The sequence below is a fragment of the Stenella coeruleoalba genome (genome assembly GCF_951394435.1).
Source record: "Stenella coeruleoalba genome assembly, chromosome: 16".
Lineage (NCBI taxonomy): Eukaryota > Metazoa > Chordata > Mammalia > Artiodactyla > Delphinidae > Stenella > Stenella coeruleoalba.
In genome coordinates, this window is record NC_137162.1 from 77,930,589 (window position 1) to 77,949,360 (window position 18,772).

General features: G+C 46.9%; 1 protein-coding gene across 2 annotated transcripts in view; it reads left to right on the top strand.

The window, feature by feature from the left end:
* Positions 1 to 18,772, top strand: part of NID1 (nidogen 1) — a 94,281-nt gene that overhangs the window by 60,484 nt on the left and 15,025 nt on the right. For both annotated transcript variants that reach the window (XM_079899312.1, XM_079899311.1), the window contains exons 13-14: positions 13,233 to 13,451; positions 16,006 to 16,178. In XM_079899312.1, coding sequence (XP_079755438.1) covers positions 13,233 to 13,451; positions 16,006 to 16,178 — 392 coding nt within the window. The remainder of the gene's footprint in view (positions 1 to 13,232; positions 13,452 to 16,005; positions 16,179 to 18,772) is intronic.

The following is an 18,772-nucleotide window of genomic DNA, read 5'->3' on the forward strand; positions in this document are numbered from 1 at the left end:
CTGGACGGAGGACCTCAGTTCCTCATAGCACGGGTCTCCCCACGGAGCTGCCTAAGTGTGCTTAAGACCTGGCAGCTGGCTCCCTCCAGAGCAAGTAAGGAAGGGGAATGTGCCCAAGATGGAAGCCACAGTCTTTTTCAAAAAAAATTTTTTTAAGATTTTTTTCTTTTTTTTGCATTTTTTCATTGAAGTATAGTTAATTTACAATGTTGTATTAGTTTCAAGTGTAGAGCAAAGTGATTCAGTGATATATATGTATATATATATTCTTTTTCAGATTCTTTCCTATTATAGGTTATTACAAGTTACTGAATATATTTCCCTGTGCTACACAGTAGGTCCTTATTGTTTCCCTATTTTATATATAGTGGTCTGTATCTGTTCATCCCAAACTCCTAATTTATCCCTCCCCCACCCCTTTCCCCTTTGGTAACCATAAATTTGTTTTCTATGTCTGTGAGTCTGTTTTGTAAATAAGTTCATTTGTATCATTTTTTTTTAGATTCCACATATAAGTGATATATGTTTGTCTTTCTCTGACTTATTTCACTTAGTATGATAATCTCTAGGTCCCTCCATGTTGCCACAAATGGCATGATTTCATTCTTTTTTTATGGAAGCCACAGTCTTTTGTAACCTAACCTTGGAAATGACAATGCTGTCACTTCTGCTGATACTGGTAGTCACAGGCCAACCCTCCTACAGTGTGAAAGGGAACTACCTAAGTGTGGGAATATGAGGAGGTGACAGGTCTGGGGGAATGGAACTGGGTAGAGGTTTGGAATATAGGAGAGCTTATTAGAGGATGAAAGAGGAGTATGAAGAATCCTGGGCTAGAGACGTAAAGGCCGAATTCTTAAGGACAAGTACCAAACCTGGGGATGCTTGATCACTCTTCTTTACGCTTGGCACCAGGCCCGCTTACCAGCTTACTGCTTCCAGATCCATAGCCATTTATAGACAGAAAGGCAAGTAAAGAGTTCAGGGCTTCCCTGGTGGCGCAGTGGTTGAGAGTCCGCCTACCGATGCAGGGGACACGGGTTCGTGCCCCGGTCCAGGAAGATCCCACATGGCGCGGAGCGGCTGGGCCTGTGAGCCATGGCCGCTGAGCCTGCGCATCCAGAGCCTGTGCTCCGCAATGGGAGAGGCCACAACAGTGAGAGGCCCGCGTACCGCAAAAAAAAAAAAAAAAAAAAAGAGTTCAGAAAGTAGGGCTGCATGGAAAGAGGAAAACATTTAGGATAATACAATTGTAAAGGGAGGAAAACTGAGGAAGAATTTAATATGTACTTTTTGTTTGCTGTGTGTCTGTTGTTTGTGTTACAGTTTGCACTTTGTTTCAAGCAAACCCACTGTTAGAAAACTTGAATTTCCCACTGAGAGCTGGAAAGGGCTCCAGAAATTCTGTAATTCATCTCCTTTATTTTGTAAATAAGGAACATGAGGTCCAAATAATTTCTTAGTTTACAAAAGGTTTCTTGAACTCTTTATAGAAAAGAATTTCCTAAGGCAACTTTTCTCAAAATTGCGTAAGACCCTTTTTGAAAGAAAAACATTTTTAAGATCTCCAGGGTGCGCTTAGATTATTATGGAGAAATCTAGGTATCAACTTCTTTTATAACTATAAAAGCAAAACTCATTTACATATTAAATACTAACCAAATGTCAAATCATAAATTTCCAATCAACATTAATTTAATGTGCCAGACTATTGTTTGTCTGAGATGCAGTTGCCATTCCTGCGGTAGCCTCCCCCATCCTGGATGGTTATTCTTTCCATTTCTACTGGATAATTCCAATCAGCCTGCAGAGAAGCCATTTCTCATCCAAAAGACACAAATGAGGGGCTTCCCTGGTGGCGCAGTGGTTGAGAGTCCTCCTGCCGATGCAGGGGACGCGGGTTCGTGCCCCGGTCCGGGAGGATCCCACGTGCCGCGGAGCGGCTGGGCCCGTGAGCCGTGGCCGCTGAGCCTGCGCGTCCGGAGCCGGTGCTCCGCAGCGGGAGGGGCCACAACAGTGAGAGGCCCGCGTACCGCAATAAAAAAAAAAAAAAGACACAAATGAGGACTTCCCTTGAGCCTCCACTCCTCCCCAACTGCCGTCCCATTCCTCCTCCCTTTTATAGTGTTTAATTCCTCATGAGGGTTGTCTGCAGTTCTACTTCCGCTTCCTCTTCTCCCATTTTCTCTCCTTTTTTCTACCGTTTTATTGTAAGATAAAACATAGATGCAGAAAGTCGTATAGAACAGATGGATAGCTCAAGGATGGATAGCTAAGGTGAACCCCCATGTGACTACCACTCAGGTCAAGAAGTAGAACTTCACCAGCAGCCCCAGAAGCTGGTGCAGGTGCTCTGTTCCAGTCATTGCCTTCTCCTCTCCAAAAGTAACCACCAACATCACCTTCACAGAAATCACTTCCTTGCATTTCTTGTTTCATCATACATGTACATTCCTAGACACTATAGATTTAGAGTTGCTCGTTTTTCTATCTCTAGTTCCCTCTGCCATCCCTTTCTTGTCCTTGAAGTTTATCTGTTGAAGAACCCAAGACTTTTGAGCTGTAATTTCCTACAGTCTGGGGCAGTTCAACACGCTTCTCTGTTCTCCATATAGTCTGCAAACTGGCAGGTGAGTCCAGAGGCTTGATCAGACTTGGGTTCAGTCCTTTTGGCAAGACAATTGGTGGTCTTACCTTACATCAGAAGCGCGTAAAGTCTGCTTGTCTCACTCCAGGTGATGTTAGGAGCCATTAATGATTATGTCCTAGATCCATTAATTTCCAAGGAGTGGCAAATGGTGAGATGTTAATTCTATCATTTCTTTCTCCTTTATTAGTTGGAATTGATGCTCATTGCTTAGGTCCATTAATGTTTAGTGGGTAACAAAATGGCAGTAGTCTAATTCTATCATCATGGTGGGGTATTTTTTTTCATTTATTAGTTGGACTACTTATAAAGAAATGCTTCCCCTCATCTACCCTTTGGATGCCCAGTGGTACATCTCATAAAGAAAAGGCAGGATAAATGCTTGGATCTTTCCCTTTTTTTTTTCTTACTGGTTGACAAGATAACAGATTGATTCCTTATTAGCCAATGAAGTTTGCTAATTAATTGTTAGTTTTTTAATAGCATTATAGACTCATGGGTATCGATTGGTTGTAATCATTATTCTCATTGTGATTCAGAGTCCCATCTTTGGCCCATGGGAACCTCTTCAGTTTGGCCTCTGGTCCTTTTGACATGATCCTAGTATAGTCAACCCTCCGCATCCATGGGGGTCTGGTTCCAGAACCCCTGAGGATAGTAAAATCCACAGACGCTCAAATCTCTTGTATAAAATGGTGTAGTATTTTCATATAACCTATCCACATCCTTCCCGATACTTTAAATCATCTCTAGATTACTTACAATACCTAATACAATGTAAATGGTATGTAAATAATTATAAATACAATGTAAATGGTATGTAAAAAATTGTAAAAATAATGTAAATGCTATGTAAATAGTTGTAAATACAATGAAAATGCTATGTAAATTGTGTGGCAAATTCAAATTTTGCTTTTTGGAACTTTCTGGGATTTTTTTTTTCTAACATATTCGATCTGTAGTTGGTTGAATCCAAGGATGTGGAACCTTGCAGATACAGAGGGTCCACTGTGGTCTTTAATATCTTCCTTGCTCTCTGAACTAGAACCAGCCTTTTTTCCATGAAGCTCTTCTTTTAGTGGGAAATAGCATTGCAGGACCACAATCTAAGTAGTAGAAATGTTCAAACAGAGCTAGGAATTCATGAGTCCGTGTTGATAGTTCCAATTCAGATACATGACCACAGCGTTTTTCCTTTACCCCGTCTAGATTATATCCATATCTCCTTTCTTCCACACTGAGAATTCTGGTTCTCAAGGGCACAGTGGATGTAAGAATTAGAACAGACCATAGTTCGTGTTTACTTTATTCCACATTACACACATAACAGGCTGAGAATTCAAACACTACATACCACCAATACAATTTCTTAGAACAATTAAAGTTTTTTGCACGTGCCCTCCTATTTTTGTAGTTATATCTACATTGCCTGGGCATCTACGTGTAACCAACACCTACTATATTCTCTCACTTTGTTTGTTTTTGTTTTTTGGCTGCGCTCTGCAGCACGTGGGATCTTAGTTAACCAACCCGGGATCAAACCCACGCCCCCTGCAGTGGAAGCATGGAGTCTCAACCACTGGACCGACAGGGAAGTCCCTATGTTCTCTCACTTCGAACCCTCATTGGGTCTTAGTTCAGCAAGTCACTCTTTATTGCTTGTTACCAGTCCTTACGTCAATGCCTCTCTAGTTATTTGGTTGTCAGAAGCTTGTTCTCTAGTAAATTTCTCGGGAAGGGCTCATGAAAACAGTATTCCTTGGTTCATTTTCTTTCTCTGACTATCTCAAATATTCCTCTGACGTAAAGCATGGCTGTCCAAAGGGCAAATGATCATCGGAAGATAATTTCCCCCTTCTTACCTGGATGCCCAAAGGATTCTTTTTCTTTCTCTTCCATAGTTCCCTTCAAAAGTTCAACAGGTTTACTAGAATATGACTTGGTGTTGGTTTTTCTGGGTCTTAGTTACACGGTGTGCTTTTTCAATTTGTCGTTTCACATCTTTTAATTTCAGGAAAGTTTTCTGGAATTTTAGTTTCTGTTCTCTTTCCTTTTGCTTTGGGTTATTTTTTAGGGACTTCCATTTTGCGTATTGAACCTTCTTTGCCTGTCTCCAGTATTCGCCCGAATCTCCTAAATTTGTTTGATATCCTTTCTTTTTCTCTTTAAACGTTTTCCTCGCTTCCACCTTCTGTTTCTCCTAAGGCATACTCTGTTCTGTTTATTCACTTTGTGTTCCGTCTAGTTGAGTCTTCATTTCTGAAATGCTTCTTTGTTAAAAGTTTCTACTTCTTCCCTGAATTCTGTTGCCTCATTTTTGAGTTTTTCAAATGCTGATTCATTTTGTTCTTTCCTGTTTTTTTAATCATTGTCTACTGTCTTTTCGCTTAACTTGAAATATTGGGCAGGCCAAAGGTTCGTTTGGGTTTTTTCATAATATCTTACAGAAAAACCCTAACGAACTTTTTGGCCAACCCAATAGACGATTACAGTTAGCACATCTTTTTGGCAAGCTTTCACTCTCTGTAGGATTGTTGTACTCCTGACTATCCTTTTATATCCTTTTTCCTTATAGTAACTTTGTGTTGGATTTGCCTTCCATACTTTTCTGTTGTTCATTTTTATGAGAGTTTTAGTTTCCCTGAACTTTCTGGAAGAAGCTTGGTGCAAATAGCTTTTTCTAGCTTCTTCTGCTCTTTTGGTGAAGTGTTTAAAAATATTTCAGCTTACATTACAATTTCCTGGCTCTGCTCCCTTCCCCCGCCGGACCTTCTCTTTCCTTGTACGTGTCATCTTCATCCTCCTTAGTTTTGATTCCATTCCCAGCACTTTCTCCCCAGTAGGGGCTAGATCTTCCAGCTGCTGTTGGCTTTACATTCCACCTTGGAGTAGAAAAATCCCTCCAAAGTTTCAGCTGCCATTTTCAAATTGGCTCACTTTCCAGCTGAGCACCTGTTAGCTCTTTGGGTTCTCCTCTTCCCAGAACTGTTAGATGCCCTGCCGCTTCCCTCTCCTTTCTCTACACAGACGCTGACACCAGGGGGGCTTTGTGACCCCTGCTTGTGTCTGAGGGTTTATAGGACAACCTGGTCACCTCGTTTCATTGTAAATGTTGCCCATGGCTTTGTAGCTATTCTGTCTTTAATTAGATTCTAAAACTAGGCTGTTAACCTCTTCCCAGAGCCTCCCATTCCCTCTTGAACTACTGAAGCCGAATCCAGCCTCTGTACCCCGATACCCAATTATATCTCGGAGACAGGGTTTTGGGTGAAGTAGAAAAGAAGAGCTTTATTGCTTTGCCAGGCAAAGGGGGACACAGTGGGCTAATGCCCTCAATACTGTGTGTCCTGACCTGGAGGGAGTAGTGAGGAGTTTTATAGCAATGGTTCAAAGAGGGTGTGATCAGCTCGTGGACCTTCTTCTGATTGGTTGGTGGTGAGGTAAGCGGGAGTCTGCATCATCAACCTTCTGGTTCCAACCAGTCTGGGGTCTAGTGCTTGTGGGCAGCTAACAGTTAACTTCCTCCACCTGGTGAGGGTTTCAGTGTCTGCAAAACAGTTAAAAGATACTGTTCTGTGTATCCCTTGAGGGGGAACCAGGACCCTGCCCCAAGGCTGCGCTATTGTTTCTTGACTATTCCTCTCTTGTCTCTGCATCCCCTCCCTTCCCTGATTAGCAATGGTCTGAACCTGCCCTTTGGAACTCAGGGAAGGTCTTGGAGGCTGAATGAAGCCTATTTCCTGTAATTAAGAAATGGGGGGGACACAGGAAGGCTTTTGTGCCCGGGAGCCACACAGGGTCCTGCTCGGTTTCACCACTGCAGCCAGCTTTGCCCTACCGTCCCCCAACCCCCCTCCCCACCCTGGAACTGCTCCTGTAAAAGCCAGCAATGACCTTCACTTTGTTAGATCTTAGCCCCGCCCCCGTTTCTTAGCAGCGCTTGGTACAGTTGACCTCACCTTCCCGCCTAAAACACTTTCTTCTTTTGGTGTCCAGGATACCACAACTCTTAGTTTTCTCCATCATTGTCTGGTATGTGTCATTGGGGGTACGATGAACCTCATTGAATGGATGAGGGTTTAGATAGGCTACTAACTTGCCCAAGGCACCTGGCTAACTAGCCAAGATCAACTGCTAAATATTTCTTACGCATCTGTGATGTGCCTGTCACTGTACTCGGCACATAAACAGTAACATCTGCGCTCAGGAGGAGCTCACACTGTCCCTGTGCAGGAAAAGAGAGCACTTGAAACTATAGCGAGTCTGGAAGTGGTAACTCGTGGCTGGGAGGGGAGATCCAGGTGGGCTAGGGAAGTGAGGGAAAGCGTGAGAAGTAGGATTTGGCCTTGGAAGATGGGTAGGATTTGAACAGGAGATGGGGAGGAATAGTGGGGACGAGATACTGTTAAGCAGCTCAGGTGAGGTCAGGACGTAGAGGATCCCGAAAACCAGGCCCCCAGAGGCTGGAGAACTCCTATGGTCTTGAGGCCTGTGGCCCCCTCTGGCCACTACCTCCCTGCCTTGCAGCCTCACACAGCCTCATTTCCAAGTCGGCTTCTCCATCCCTTCTTTTTCTCGAAGTCCTCTCACCGTAACCCCAAGAAGCATCATGTCACCGCCCTCACCAATATCCTGAATTTCCTGGCTTCTTTATCCTCCTCCATGCACGGCCTGAAAACCCCCAGCTTGAGGTGAGTCCTACACCCAGGCCACTGGGTTCAACCACGCAGAGCATTAGGGGTGTATTAGGAACACTGCAGATTGATTGCCCTCGGTGTCAGGTGACCCCTTGACCGAGGTGGTCCTCCTCTCAGCTCCCAAGCAGCCTGTTCGACCGCTACCAGCCACTTCTCACAATGCGTTACCCTGGTGGGGTCCTGTGAACTCCCAGGGCCCTCGTATCTAGCGACAGTGCCCACAGCCTGCAGGGCACCTGGCTCGCAGAGGTTTCAGTAAATGCTTATAGCAAATACATAAATGATTCAAGGGTCTATGGGGTTCCTGATCTGAGAGATACACAAATTTAAAAAGCCCACACTAGGGAATTCCCTGGAAGTCCAGTTGTTAGGACTCTGCGCTTCCACTGCAGGGGATACGGGTTCGATCCCCGGTCGGGGAACTAAGATCCTGCAAGCCACACAATGGGCCTCCCCCAAAAAAAGGCCCACACTTATGGGGTGTCAGGAGAGGAAGGATGCAGGGGGTGGGCCGAGGAGACGGGAGTAAAACCCAAAGACGCAGTTTCACACGATGAGACGGCACAGGTGCCGACAGGCTAGAGGTGCATTTTCTCTTCCTGATGCTTTATGACCTTTCTGCCTTCCCCTCCCCTTTTGCCCTTTGCCAATTGCTAGTTTATTTCCCCCTTTCTGGGCATTCTCCTTCCTCACCAGTCCTGTAAGGATTGGGGGCAAATGTTGGGAAGGGACCTGAAGAGAGTTCATAAGTAGAGAGATTTTTACCACCATCATCATCATCATCGGTGGTGGAGATTGTGGCGGTGTCCTTAGTAAACCTCACATCAGATGGGTATTGTTCTTTTACTTGTAGATTCCCATTCTTGGAAACTTGGCAATCTTGGACTAACAAGGGTCCATTTGGCAGTTAATGAGATGAGGCTAGGAGCCCAAAATCTCAAACCCAGCAGAGACCAGGCATGGTTTCACCACACCCATGTTAGCTCATCCCAAGATGCGTGTGTGTGGCAGTGCCACCGGGAGCAGATGGCCCCTTACGGAGGGAGCTGGACTGTGCAGGAAGAGGTTGAATAAACGGAACCCCCCCCCCCACAGCGAGTTCCTCCATCCCACTGAGTATATCAGAGGCTACAAGAGTTATTTATTTGAATTAACACCTAGGAAGAAGTTTAATTAGGCAAGGGAATGGGATGTAAATCAAGAGACAAAAACATGGGCTTTTTTTCTTCTCAATCTATTTCCTTTTCCTCTCATTCTCTTTGTCCCCAATTTGAGAAGAGTCACCCCAGACTCCCTGCTGTTCCCTGGATAAGTATCAGGTCTCGGATGCTTCCTCCCCCCGAGCAGATTAAACTAGGTGAACAAAGAGAATCTTGCCTCAGTTATTTTATCAACCAGAAGCAAGGCCGATGTGTCTTTATTAGCCCTTCCCCACCCCACCCACAGTGGGACATTCCCTGTGGGAGCCTGGAGCCTTGAGCAGGAGGCACCCACAGGACCTGCTGTGGGCCAGGCTGAGAAGCCATCCCAGGGAACACAGTGATATCACAGCTTTCCATAGACACACTTGGGGAATTTCCCTGGCGGGCCAGTGGTTAGGACTCGGTGCTTTCACTGCCGAGGGCACAGGTTCAATCCCTGGTCGGGGAACTGAGATCCCACAAGCCACGCAGCGCGGCCAAAAAACAAAAAATACACACACTTGAAATTCTGTTTCCTGAGTCACAACTGAGGTCTCCCCCACCTTAATATAAGTTCAAGGTACAGCACTTAAGATACAGTTGAGCAAGAGGGAAGACATATGGGAACATATGTATATGTATAATTGATTCACTTTGTTATAAAGCAGAAACTAACACACCATTGTAAAGCAATTATACCCCAATAAAGATGTTAAAAAAAAAAAGATACAGTTGAGATACAGCTCCACTGGAAATCCTAGATCACTTGAGATTTTGTGTATTGGCTAACCCAAAACTGTCAGCCGCGTACAAGGGAGGTACCCCTTCCTCCCTTAAAAGTTTGATTTGGTTGACAGTACACAGAATACCAAGCCTGTTTTCTAGCTGGAAAGGCGGCACCATACACATATGTTGATGGAAGGGAAACAAGTCTGTGGGCCACAGACAATTTGGGGGAGTGTGTTAAGCTAACTTGTGTGTGTCACCGTTGACATAACACATTCAGTGTGCGGGGGGTGTCCTAGGCACTGGGCATGTGGGTGCAGAGGGCCCAGGGCTGGGCTAGGAATCCAGAGACCCGGGTTCTAGCTTGAGCTGAGCCACTCGCTACTGCTGTGGCCTGGGGAAGCCAATCTGAGCTTCCGTTCTCTCATTTGACGTAAAAACCGCAGTTGCCTGTTGCATAGGATTATGGTGAGAATTAAGTGAACGATTTGTGAGCAGAGACAGCTTGTACAGAAACTAAAGCCCTGTACAAATGTAAGATACTGAGGAAGTAAACAAGCCCTACATCTAAGAGTGAGTGAAGAAAACCAATATTTTTATCATCAACCAGACGGCTTATTTGTGTCTTTGTTTGGCTCTTCCTACATCAAATACGTTTTGTTGTTGTTGTTTTTAATTTCTTTTTTTTTTTTTTGCGGTACGCGGGCCTCTCACTGTTGTGGCCTCTCCCGTTGCGGAGCAAGAGGCTTCGGACACGCAGGCTCAGTGGCCATGGCTCACGGGCCCAGCCGCTCCGCAGCATGTGGGATCTTCCCGGACTGGGGCACGAACCCGTGTCCCCTGCATCAGCAGGCGGACTCTCAACCACTGTGCCACCAGGGAAGCCCTAATTTTATTTTTTTAATTGAAGTGTAGTTGATTTACAATGTTGTGTTAATTTCTGCTGTGCAGCAAAGTGGCTCAGTTACACACATATATACATTCTTTTTTATATTCTTTCCATTATGGTTTATCACGGGATATTGTATATAGTTCCCTGTGCTATGCAGTAGGGCCTTTTGTTTTTGTTTTTGATATTAGCCTCTGAGACAAAAGAGAAAGCAGACCCAGTTTCCCCTCCCAGGTTCAACACACACTTTTCTGGCAGGCTCGCTGTTTCTAATCGAGGGGCCGGCCGTGTCCAGCAGGCTGACATGAGAACTGGCAGCACAAAGGCACTTTAAACGTTCATCGGCAACACATCACCGAATGCACTGTGAAGGCCTGGTGTAGATACAGTCCCGGGTGAACACTCTCTCATTCATTTACTATACGTATTAAACTTGGATGCTTTCATGCCACATCCACAGAGTTGAGTTGTGACAGAGACCATATGGCCCATATAACCAAAAATAATTATTCTCTGCTCCTTAGCAGGAAAAGTCAGTGGAGCCGTGCCCTCGATTATATAACCACAGTCTTCCAGTATAGATCAAAAAAACGCACTCCAGCACGCCTTTGCTTTCCAAGCCCTACTGAGAGGACCTCTTGTGTGTATGTGCTGTGTCCTGGGCTCTTCTGTCAAGACACTGACTCATTGGATTGTTACTGTGTGTTTGCTTGTTCCCTTCCCTCCAGACTGGGAGCTCCTTGAGGGCAGGGCCTGGGGTTTATTACCATGTCCATCCCCACTCCAGCCCAGGAGGGGCTTCCTAAGTCAAGGTTAAGGGGATGCAGTCCCTCATTACCTTCTCAGAGGCTAGAATCTGCTCAGGGAGACAGACCAGGAACAGCCTTAGAGTCTCAGCATCAGTGTGATGAGAGTCACAGGGCGGGCGAGCCCAGAGCATCCTGGGAGCTCTTGGAGGGCCCGAGAAGCACATGCCTGAGCTGATTCTTGAAGGATTCACCGGGCAGGAGGCGGGGGTGGGCAGGGAGTCACACAATGAACGGCGCATGGAAAGGCCCACAGGAGAGGGGCAGCAGACGTGGTTCAGTTTGGCTGAAGTGTGGCTCTCGGCAATGTCTGGGCATCGCTTTGGGTGGCGGTTGCCGCAGAGATGATGGCAGCGCTGGTCTGGCTGGATTCTGTGGTGGCTGGAGTCTAGCCAGCGTGGAAGCAGCTGCAACTCTGCCACTTACAACTCTATAAACATGGGAGTTTACTCCAGTTCATAGCTTCTCATCAGCAATTTCCCAAAGATAGAGCAGTATTTCCCAGCCTTGGGATCTGAGTTACACAGTCAAAAGGCCATGTTTCATGCCAAACACTAGCACGTAATTAAAAGGAAACATACAAATGTTGGTAAATGTGCCCTGTGATCTTTGGTCCCCCAAATCTTTGACCCAGACTCAGTGTGGATAATCAAGAAGCTGGTGATGATAAAAAGGACAAATTTAAGAAACACTTGAAATTTCTTAAAACAAATGTCAGTGCTGTCCATCGAGTGATGAATGGATAAACAAAATGTGGTGTAGCCATGCAATAGTATATTATTCAGCCACAAAAAAGAACAAAGTACTGGGACTTCCCTGGCGGTCCCAGTGGTTAAGACTGAGCTTCCACTGCAGGGGACGCGGCTTCGATCTCTGGTCGGGGAACTAAGATCCCACATGCCACGTGGTGCAGCCAAAAAAATAAATAAATAAAAAATCTTAGGGCTTCCCTGGTGGCGCAGTGGTTGAGAGTCCGCCTGCCGATGCGGGGGACACGGGTTCGTGCCCCGGTCCGGGAAGATCCCACATGCCGCGGAGCGGCTGGGGCCGTGGGCTGTGGCCGCTGAGCCTGCGCGTCCTGAGCCTGTGCTCCGCAACGGGAGAGGCCACAACAGTGAGAGGCCCGCGTACCGCACACACACACAAACAAAATCTTAAAAAAATAAAATAATGAAGTCCTATTACATGGCTACAACATGGATGAACCTTGAAAACGTTCTGCTGAGTGAACGCAGCCGGACCCGAAAGGTCGCATATCGTACGATCCCATTTATGTGAAATAATCAGAATATAGGTAAATCCATAGAGACAGATGCAGACTGGCGGTTGCCAGGGGCTGGGATGAAGGAGGAAGTGGAGACAACCATTTAATAGGTCTGGGGTTTCCTTTTGAGTTGACGAAATGCGTTGGTGCCAGAGGAAGGAGGCGGCCACTCAGCGTTGTGACTGTACTGATGCCACTGCATTGTTCACTGTAAAGTGGTTGATTTGGGGACTTCCCTGGCGGTCCAGCGGTTAGGACCCGGTGCTTTCACTGCCGAGGGCCCGGGGTCGATCCCTGGTCGGGGAACTAAGATCCCACAAGCCGCGGGGTGCTGCCAGAAAGAAAAAAAAAAAAAGGTTGATTTTATGTTATGTCAGTTTGCCTCAGTTTTTCAAAACTGAAAAAAAAAATGGCCTAGGAAGGAGAAGAAAATGTAGATATACTCTTCTTGACCGTTAAATTCACTAAATAATAATGATGTTTAAATTTTTTTTAATTACTAAAACATTTGGGATTAACATATACACACTACTATATATAAAATAGACCATCAACAAGGACCTACTGTATAGCACAGGGAACTCTACTCAATACTCTGTAATAACCTGTATGGGAAAAGAATCTGAAGAAGAATGGACATATGTATATGTATAATTTAAACACTTAGCTGTACACCTGAAACTAACAACATTGTAAATCAACTATTCTCCAATATAAAATAAAAATTAAATTAAAAATTTTTAAAAAATAAGCTATAAGGATATATGGTACAGCATAGGGAGCATAGCCAATATTTTATAATAACTTTAAATGGAGTATAATCTATAAAAATTTTGAATCACTATGTTGTACACCTGAAACTAATATAACATTGTAAATCAACTATACTTCAATAAAAATAAATTAAACATTTTTTTAAATTAATGAAACAAAACTCAGTAGTGAACAGGCAGCTCCTGAGGTTCTGAGTTGGATATGGGGACTTGAGCTGATGACCCCCCTTTTGCTCGCCTCTCTAACAGAAGTGGAGAAAACCCGATGCCAGCATGAACGAGAACACATCCTCGGGGCGGTGGACCCCCAGCGCCCCCGGCCTCCGGGACTGTTTGTTCCCGAGTGTGATGAGCACGGATACTACGCGCCCACCCAGTGCCACGGCAGCACTGGCTACTGCTGGTGTGTGGACCGCGACGGCCGCGAGGTGGAGGGCACCAGGACCACGCCCGGGATGAGGCCACCGTGTAAGTCAGAGGACAGTGCTGGAGACCGGAAGTCTCAGCACCTGCGAGCATCGCCGGGGACGCTTGCCGGGGACCCTTGCCAAAGGTGCACTTGGCACTTTCTGCCTGCCCTAAATCCTGACCTGCACCACTGGCTCGAAGCCCGTCCCCCCCTCCCTTTCTCCCCTCTGCAGCCCCCTTTTCCATCTCCCCATCATTGCCCACCCCCACCATCTCTCTCCCCACTTTCCCTCTCCTCCCTCTTAGCCTTTCCTCCTCTTGTTTTGTGCAAACCTGTTCTGTGCAAATGATGGGCAGGACCCGCTGCATTGAGGCTGCAATTGGTAGCAGAGAGGGTGTGTGCTCCGGGGTCCCCGTGGTAAACCTTGCAGTGGGTGGCCCAGCATTCCAGCAGCTCTGCGCCGGCACACAGCGCAGGGATGGGAGAGACCAACCGGAGCCCCTCCCCAGGCACGGAGGGGCTTACTCAGGCGTGGAACTGTTCTCTTCCTGGGACACTTGCCTCTTTCACAGTTGCTCCTGGACCTTTAGGTACTCGGTCCATTTAGAACGCCAGGAGCAAACAGCCGCAAAGGGTTCTGCAAGATAGTTCTGCAACGGTCCATGACTGTGGGAAGGCGCCGAGCTGGGGGCCAGGCTGTGTGACCCTGGACAGATACTTGCCTGAGTCTTAGCGTCCTCGGCCTCAACATCGGATTCAAGCAAAATAATCTCTAGGATGCTTCTCAGCTCTGAAATTCTGTCCCAGGCATAGAAAATGGTAATTGTCACAAATTACCAAAATCTAACACAATCAATCCTTGCCTCTCCATTCTCCATTTAGCTAATAATCATAAACTGATCCCCTACCAGATAGTTTCCCAAAGCTGCTAAGAGGCTGCTGAGTAAGCAGTGATAACTTACAGGGACTTCCCTGGCAGTCCAGTGGTTAAGACTCCGCGCTTCCAATGCGGGGGGGCGTGGGTTCAATCCCTGGTCGGGGAACTAAGATCCCACGTGCTGCGAGGGGCGGCCAAAAAAAAGGAAGTGACAAGTGATCACTCACAATCTTCATTACGCCAGCCAGCCAGCATTAACTGAGTGTCAGATTGGTGTGGTCCGTGCTGGCAGCCCAGAGGGAAGCCCCAGTGCCAGCCCCAGAACCTCAGAGGACAGGTAAACAGGTGCAGGGTAGGGAAAGGAACCTTAAGAGAGAATAGGTGGGCCAGGAGGCACAGTGGCTTGGGGGGTTGCGGGCTAGCCCAGGAAGGCTTTGCAGAGCAGTACTGTGAGAACCAAGGTTTTGAGCAGGGTCAGGAGTCAGCTGCGCTGGGGAGAAGGGGTTGAGGAGACCCGTGGTCCAGGCAGCAGGAACAGGCGGAGAGGCAGGAAAGAAACCCCCAGGGGTCTGTGTCCTGTGGGAGGGGAGCAGAATGGAGGTAAGGACATCAGGTGCCCCGCTGAGGGGTCTGGATTGGTCCTGAGGGAGCCCAGGAAGGGTTTCGAGCAGGCGCTGATGTGACCAGGTTTCAGTTTTAGAAGAGCTGAAAGGGAGGAGTGAGGCCCTGGTGGTGGGGAGGTGGGTGCAATTAATTAATTGCAGTATTTCTAATTAATCCAGGTGAGAAATGGCGAGGGTCTGACCTGAGATCTGGCAGTGAGTTTGGAGGGGTAGATTCCAGAGATATTAAAAAGGTCCACCAGATTGGTTTATATCATTGATTGGGTATAACAGGCAAGATGGACAAGAGAAAAGCATGGAAAATGAGCTCGGTGATGACCTGGTCCCGTTCTCTCACTTCAGAGAGCAGGAAACGAGCCCAGGAAGGTCCACGACATGTCCGCACGGCGAGTGTCAGGGCCAGGTCTGGGGCCCAGGTTTCCCGACAGCCACTGCATGTTCCTTACCTGCAGTACAGGCTGCCTGTCCCCTCCTGGGACATTCTCTTGTCAGGTGAGCCAGGAGCTGTGCTGGGTCACCAGGTCAGCAGGTAGGAGGCAAGGCCGAGTCTGAGGGAGGATTAGCCCTGCCCATCACTTCGTTCTGGAAAGCCCAGAAGGCCTATGTTCCCGTTTGTGGCGTCTGAGACCCTCCCACCCCCGTGGGATGGGTTGAGTGGGGCTAGTCCGCTCAGATGGTCTCCTCGAGCATGAAAATACTCAGCAGCTTCCTGCTGGGGTGCGAGCTCCCTGTGGCCAGGGTTTCAGGGTTGCCGCTGTTGCATTGTTTTTGTTCACTGCTGCAGCCCGTGTGCAGAGCAGGGCACCGATAGCCAGGTTAGTTCCATTAAGGGGCAGACTGAGCCATTGTTTTTTTCCAATCGACCTTTAATGTTAAACTCTGGCCCTGCATCATCTTCATCACAAATGCCCTTTGATTGACTGAGGTCTTTCTGCTCCTTGTGCTTTCGGATATTAAATGTGCACGTGTGACGGTGCAGTTTGTGGTGCCATGAAGGTGACGTGAGCCGGTGTGTGTGTGTGTGTGTGTGAGTCCGTGCACGCGCCCGCACGTGTGCGTTTGTGCATTCCTACTGCACGGGGGCCTTACTCATTGCCATCTCCCACCACCCAGGTCTGAGTACAGTGGCTCCCCCGGTTCACCACAGACCCTCAGTTCCTACCGCCGTGATCCCCCTGCCACCTGGGACCCACCTACTCTTCGCCCAGACCGGGAAGATAGAGCACCTCCCCCTGGAGGGAAACACCATGACCAAGACGGAAGCCAAGGCGCTGCTTCATGCCCCGGTGAGTGCTGGCCGATGGCACTTGGTGACAATTTCTGCTTCAATGGCCTGGAGAAACGGGCGGGGTGCAGTCAGCCCAGGGACCAGGGCTGGACCCCTGGACCCAGGACCTCTTCATTCTGTGTGACCCTGGGTGTCCACCTCTAAATGGGGCCACTGTATTCCTAAGCACCCCCGTGAGGCTCGAGGGTGGGAGCAGAAACAGGAGGCCTTCCAGAGAGACCCCTTTGGTATCTGACCCCTCAGGTGGGCGCATCATGTGAGTTTGCTCTCTTGTCTGCGAGCATCTGCCAGGTTTGATGTTGCCGTCCCTGCTAAATTAGCAACGTGACTCATCTTTCCGCAGCCGCTCAGCTCAAGATGCGCCTGTCTGCCCAGAGGCAGTAGTAAGTAACCAGAGCTTTTCAAAGCTTCAAAGATGCATTTTGTGAGTTGGGGAATTTTTGTCCATTAGTTAGAGGTCAGACACTTCTGAGGAGCTTTTCTGTCTGGGATCCTGACCTCCTGCCAGGAAAACAAACCTGAGACCTGGTGGAGGTTTCTGGCTGTGGACCCAGGGTTGCCAGGGCAGTGGGGGCCGTCAGGGTCCTCTAAGGAGTGAAGAAGTAGCAGCGAGTGGGCTACCAGCTCTTAGAGATGAAAGTCCAGCAGGAATCCTCATTACCCCTCCGTGCTGGTTGCAGAGGCTGCGTAAAGATTCCGGGTAGACATGTTACTTTCTTCTCATCTTCCTTTCCCTACTCCCCTGTCTTTCCCACCTGCCCTATTTTCTTTTCCTGCATGGATCTCTACACACCGCCATACCCGCTCTTCTTTTTGACCAGGGAGGAAACATGATCCAAAAAAGTCTGCAAAATAAAAATGCTTCTTTTTAAAAAAATTTATGTTATTGAAGTATAGTTGATTTACAACGTTGTGTTCATTTCTGCTCTACAGCAAAGTGATTCAGTTATACATATATATATATATATATACATTCTTTTTCATGTTCTTTTCCATTATGTTTTATCATAGGATATTGAATATAGTTCCCTGTGCTCTACAGTAGGACCTTGTTTATCCATTGTTGTTTATCCTTTTTGTTTATCCATGTAATTGTTTATGTCTGCTCATCCCAAACTCTCATTCCTTCACCCCCATCACCTCCCCCTTGGCAATCACAAGTCTGTTCTCTGTCTGTGAGTCTGTTTCTGTTTCATAGATAAGCTCATTTGTGTCATATGTTAGATTCCACATATAAATGATGTCATATGGTATTTGTCTTTCTCTTCCTGACTTACTAACTTACTAGAGATGATAATCTCGAGGTCCATCCATGGTAAAAATGCTTTTCAAAAAGCCTCCTGCAAAGCAGCTGTGATTGGATTCATGTTCTTTGCCAACACAAAACCCTCTGATGGGTTCCCTTCACCCAGAAAAAAATCCAGTTCTTTCCATGGCCTCCGGCTACCTCTCCCACCCCGTTCCCTACCACTGCCCCCTCACTCACCGGCTGCAGCCTTCTGGCCTTCTAGCTGGTCCTCCACTCACCATTCACACTCCCACCTCAGGGCCTTTGCACTTGCTGTCCCCCTGCCTGGAGTTCTCTCATTCCAGACACTAGCACGGTTCACTGCTGCATGTCACTTGAATTTCTACTGGCACATCAGCTCTTAGAGAAACCTGTCCTGGCTGCCCTATCCAGACTGCAGCCTCCACCTACCCTGCTTTGTCTTTCATCAGGCACCCAGCACTACTCAAAACATTGTATATCAGGGTACATGTTCTATGTCTGTTGTATCTCTTCCCACCAAGAATATAAGCACAGCAAGATCAGAAATTGTCCGTCTATTTCATGGAGGTGTTTGTTTCACAGGGGTATTGGCAGATCCCACACTGTGCTTGGCACTTGAAAAATATTTGCTGAACAAATGTGTAAGTGATCTTTGTGATTTCCTGTTGCCTCACTGAAGCACAAATCCCTCCAGGGGTAATCATCATTCTTCCTCGTATCCACTAGCACACACTCCCGGGTAGTGGGAGTGGGTTAAATTCCGTGTGAAAGTCGTTTTCCCCCAAGACCAAGGGGAGAGGCTTAAATGCCAAATGAGGCTATGAAGAGCAGGAAATTGAGATGGGATCAGTGGAGGGAGAGTGCTGAAACAACCTTATAAATATTCACTGTGTCCTTCCTATCTATGTATCATCTATCTGTCTGTCCTTCTATGTATGTATGTATCTATCTATCTATCTAACTATCTTTACCATCTAGCTATTTTAACTGCAGCTAATGCCACTGTGGCATTAAGTACAACCATCATCACCATCTATCTCCGGAACCTTTTTCATCATCCCAAACTGAAACTCTGGATCCATTCAATAAAAACTCCCTCCTCCCCTGCCAGCCCTTTGCATCCCCTTCTACTTTCTATCTCTATGAATTTGCCTGTTCTAGGGACCTCCTATAAGTGGAATCATACAGTATTTGCCGTTTCGTAACTGGTTTACTTTATTTAGTATAATATCTTCAGATTTCATCCATGTTGTGGCACGTGTCAGAATTTCCTTCCTTTTTAAGGCTGAATTATATTCCATTGTATGGATGTGTCACATTTT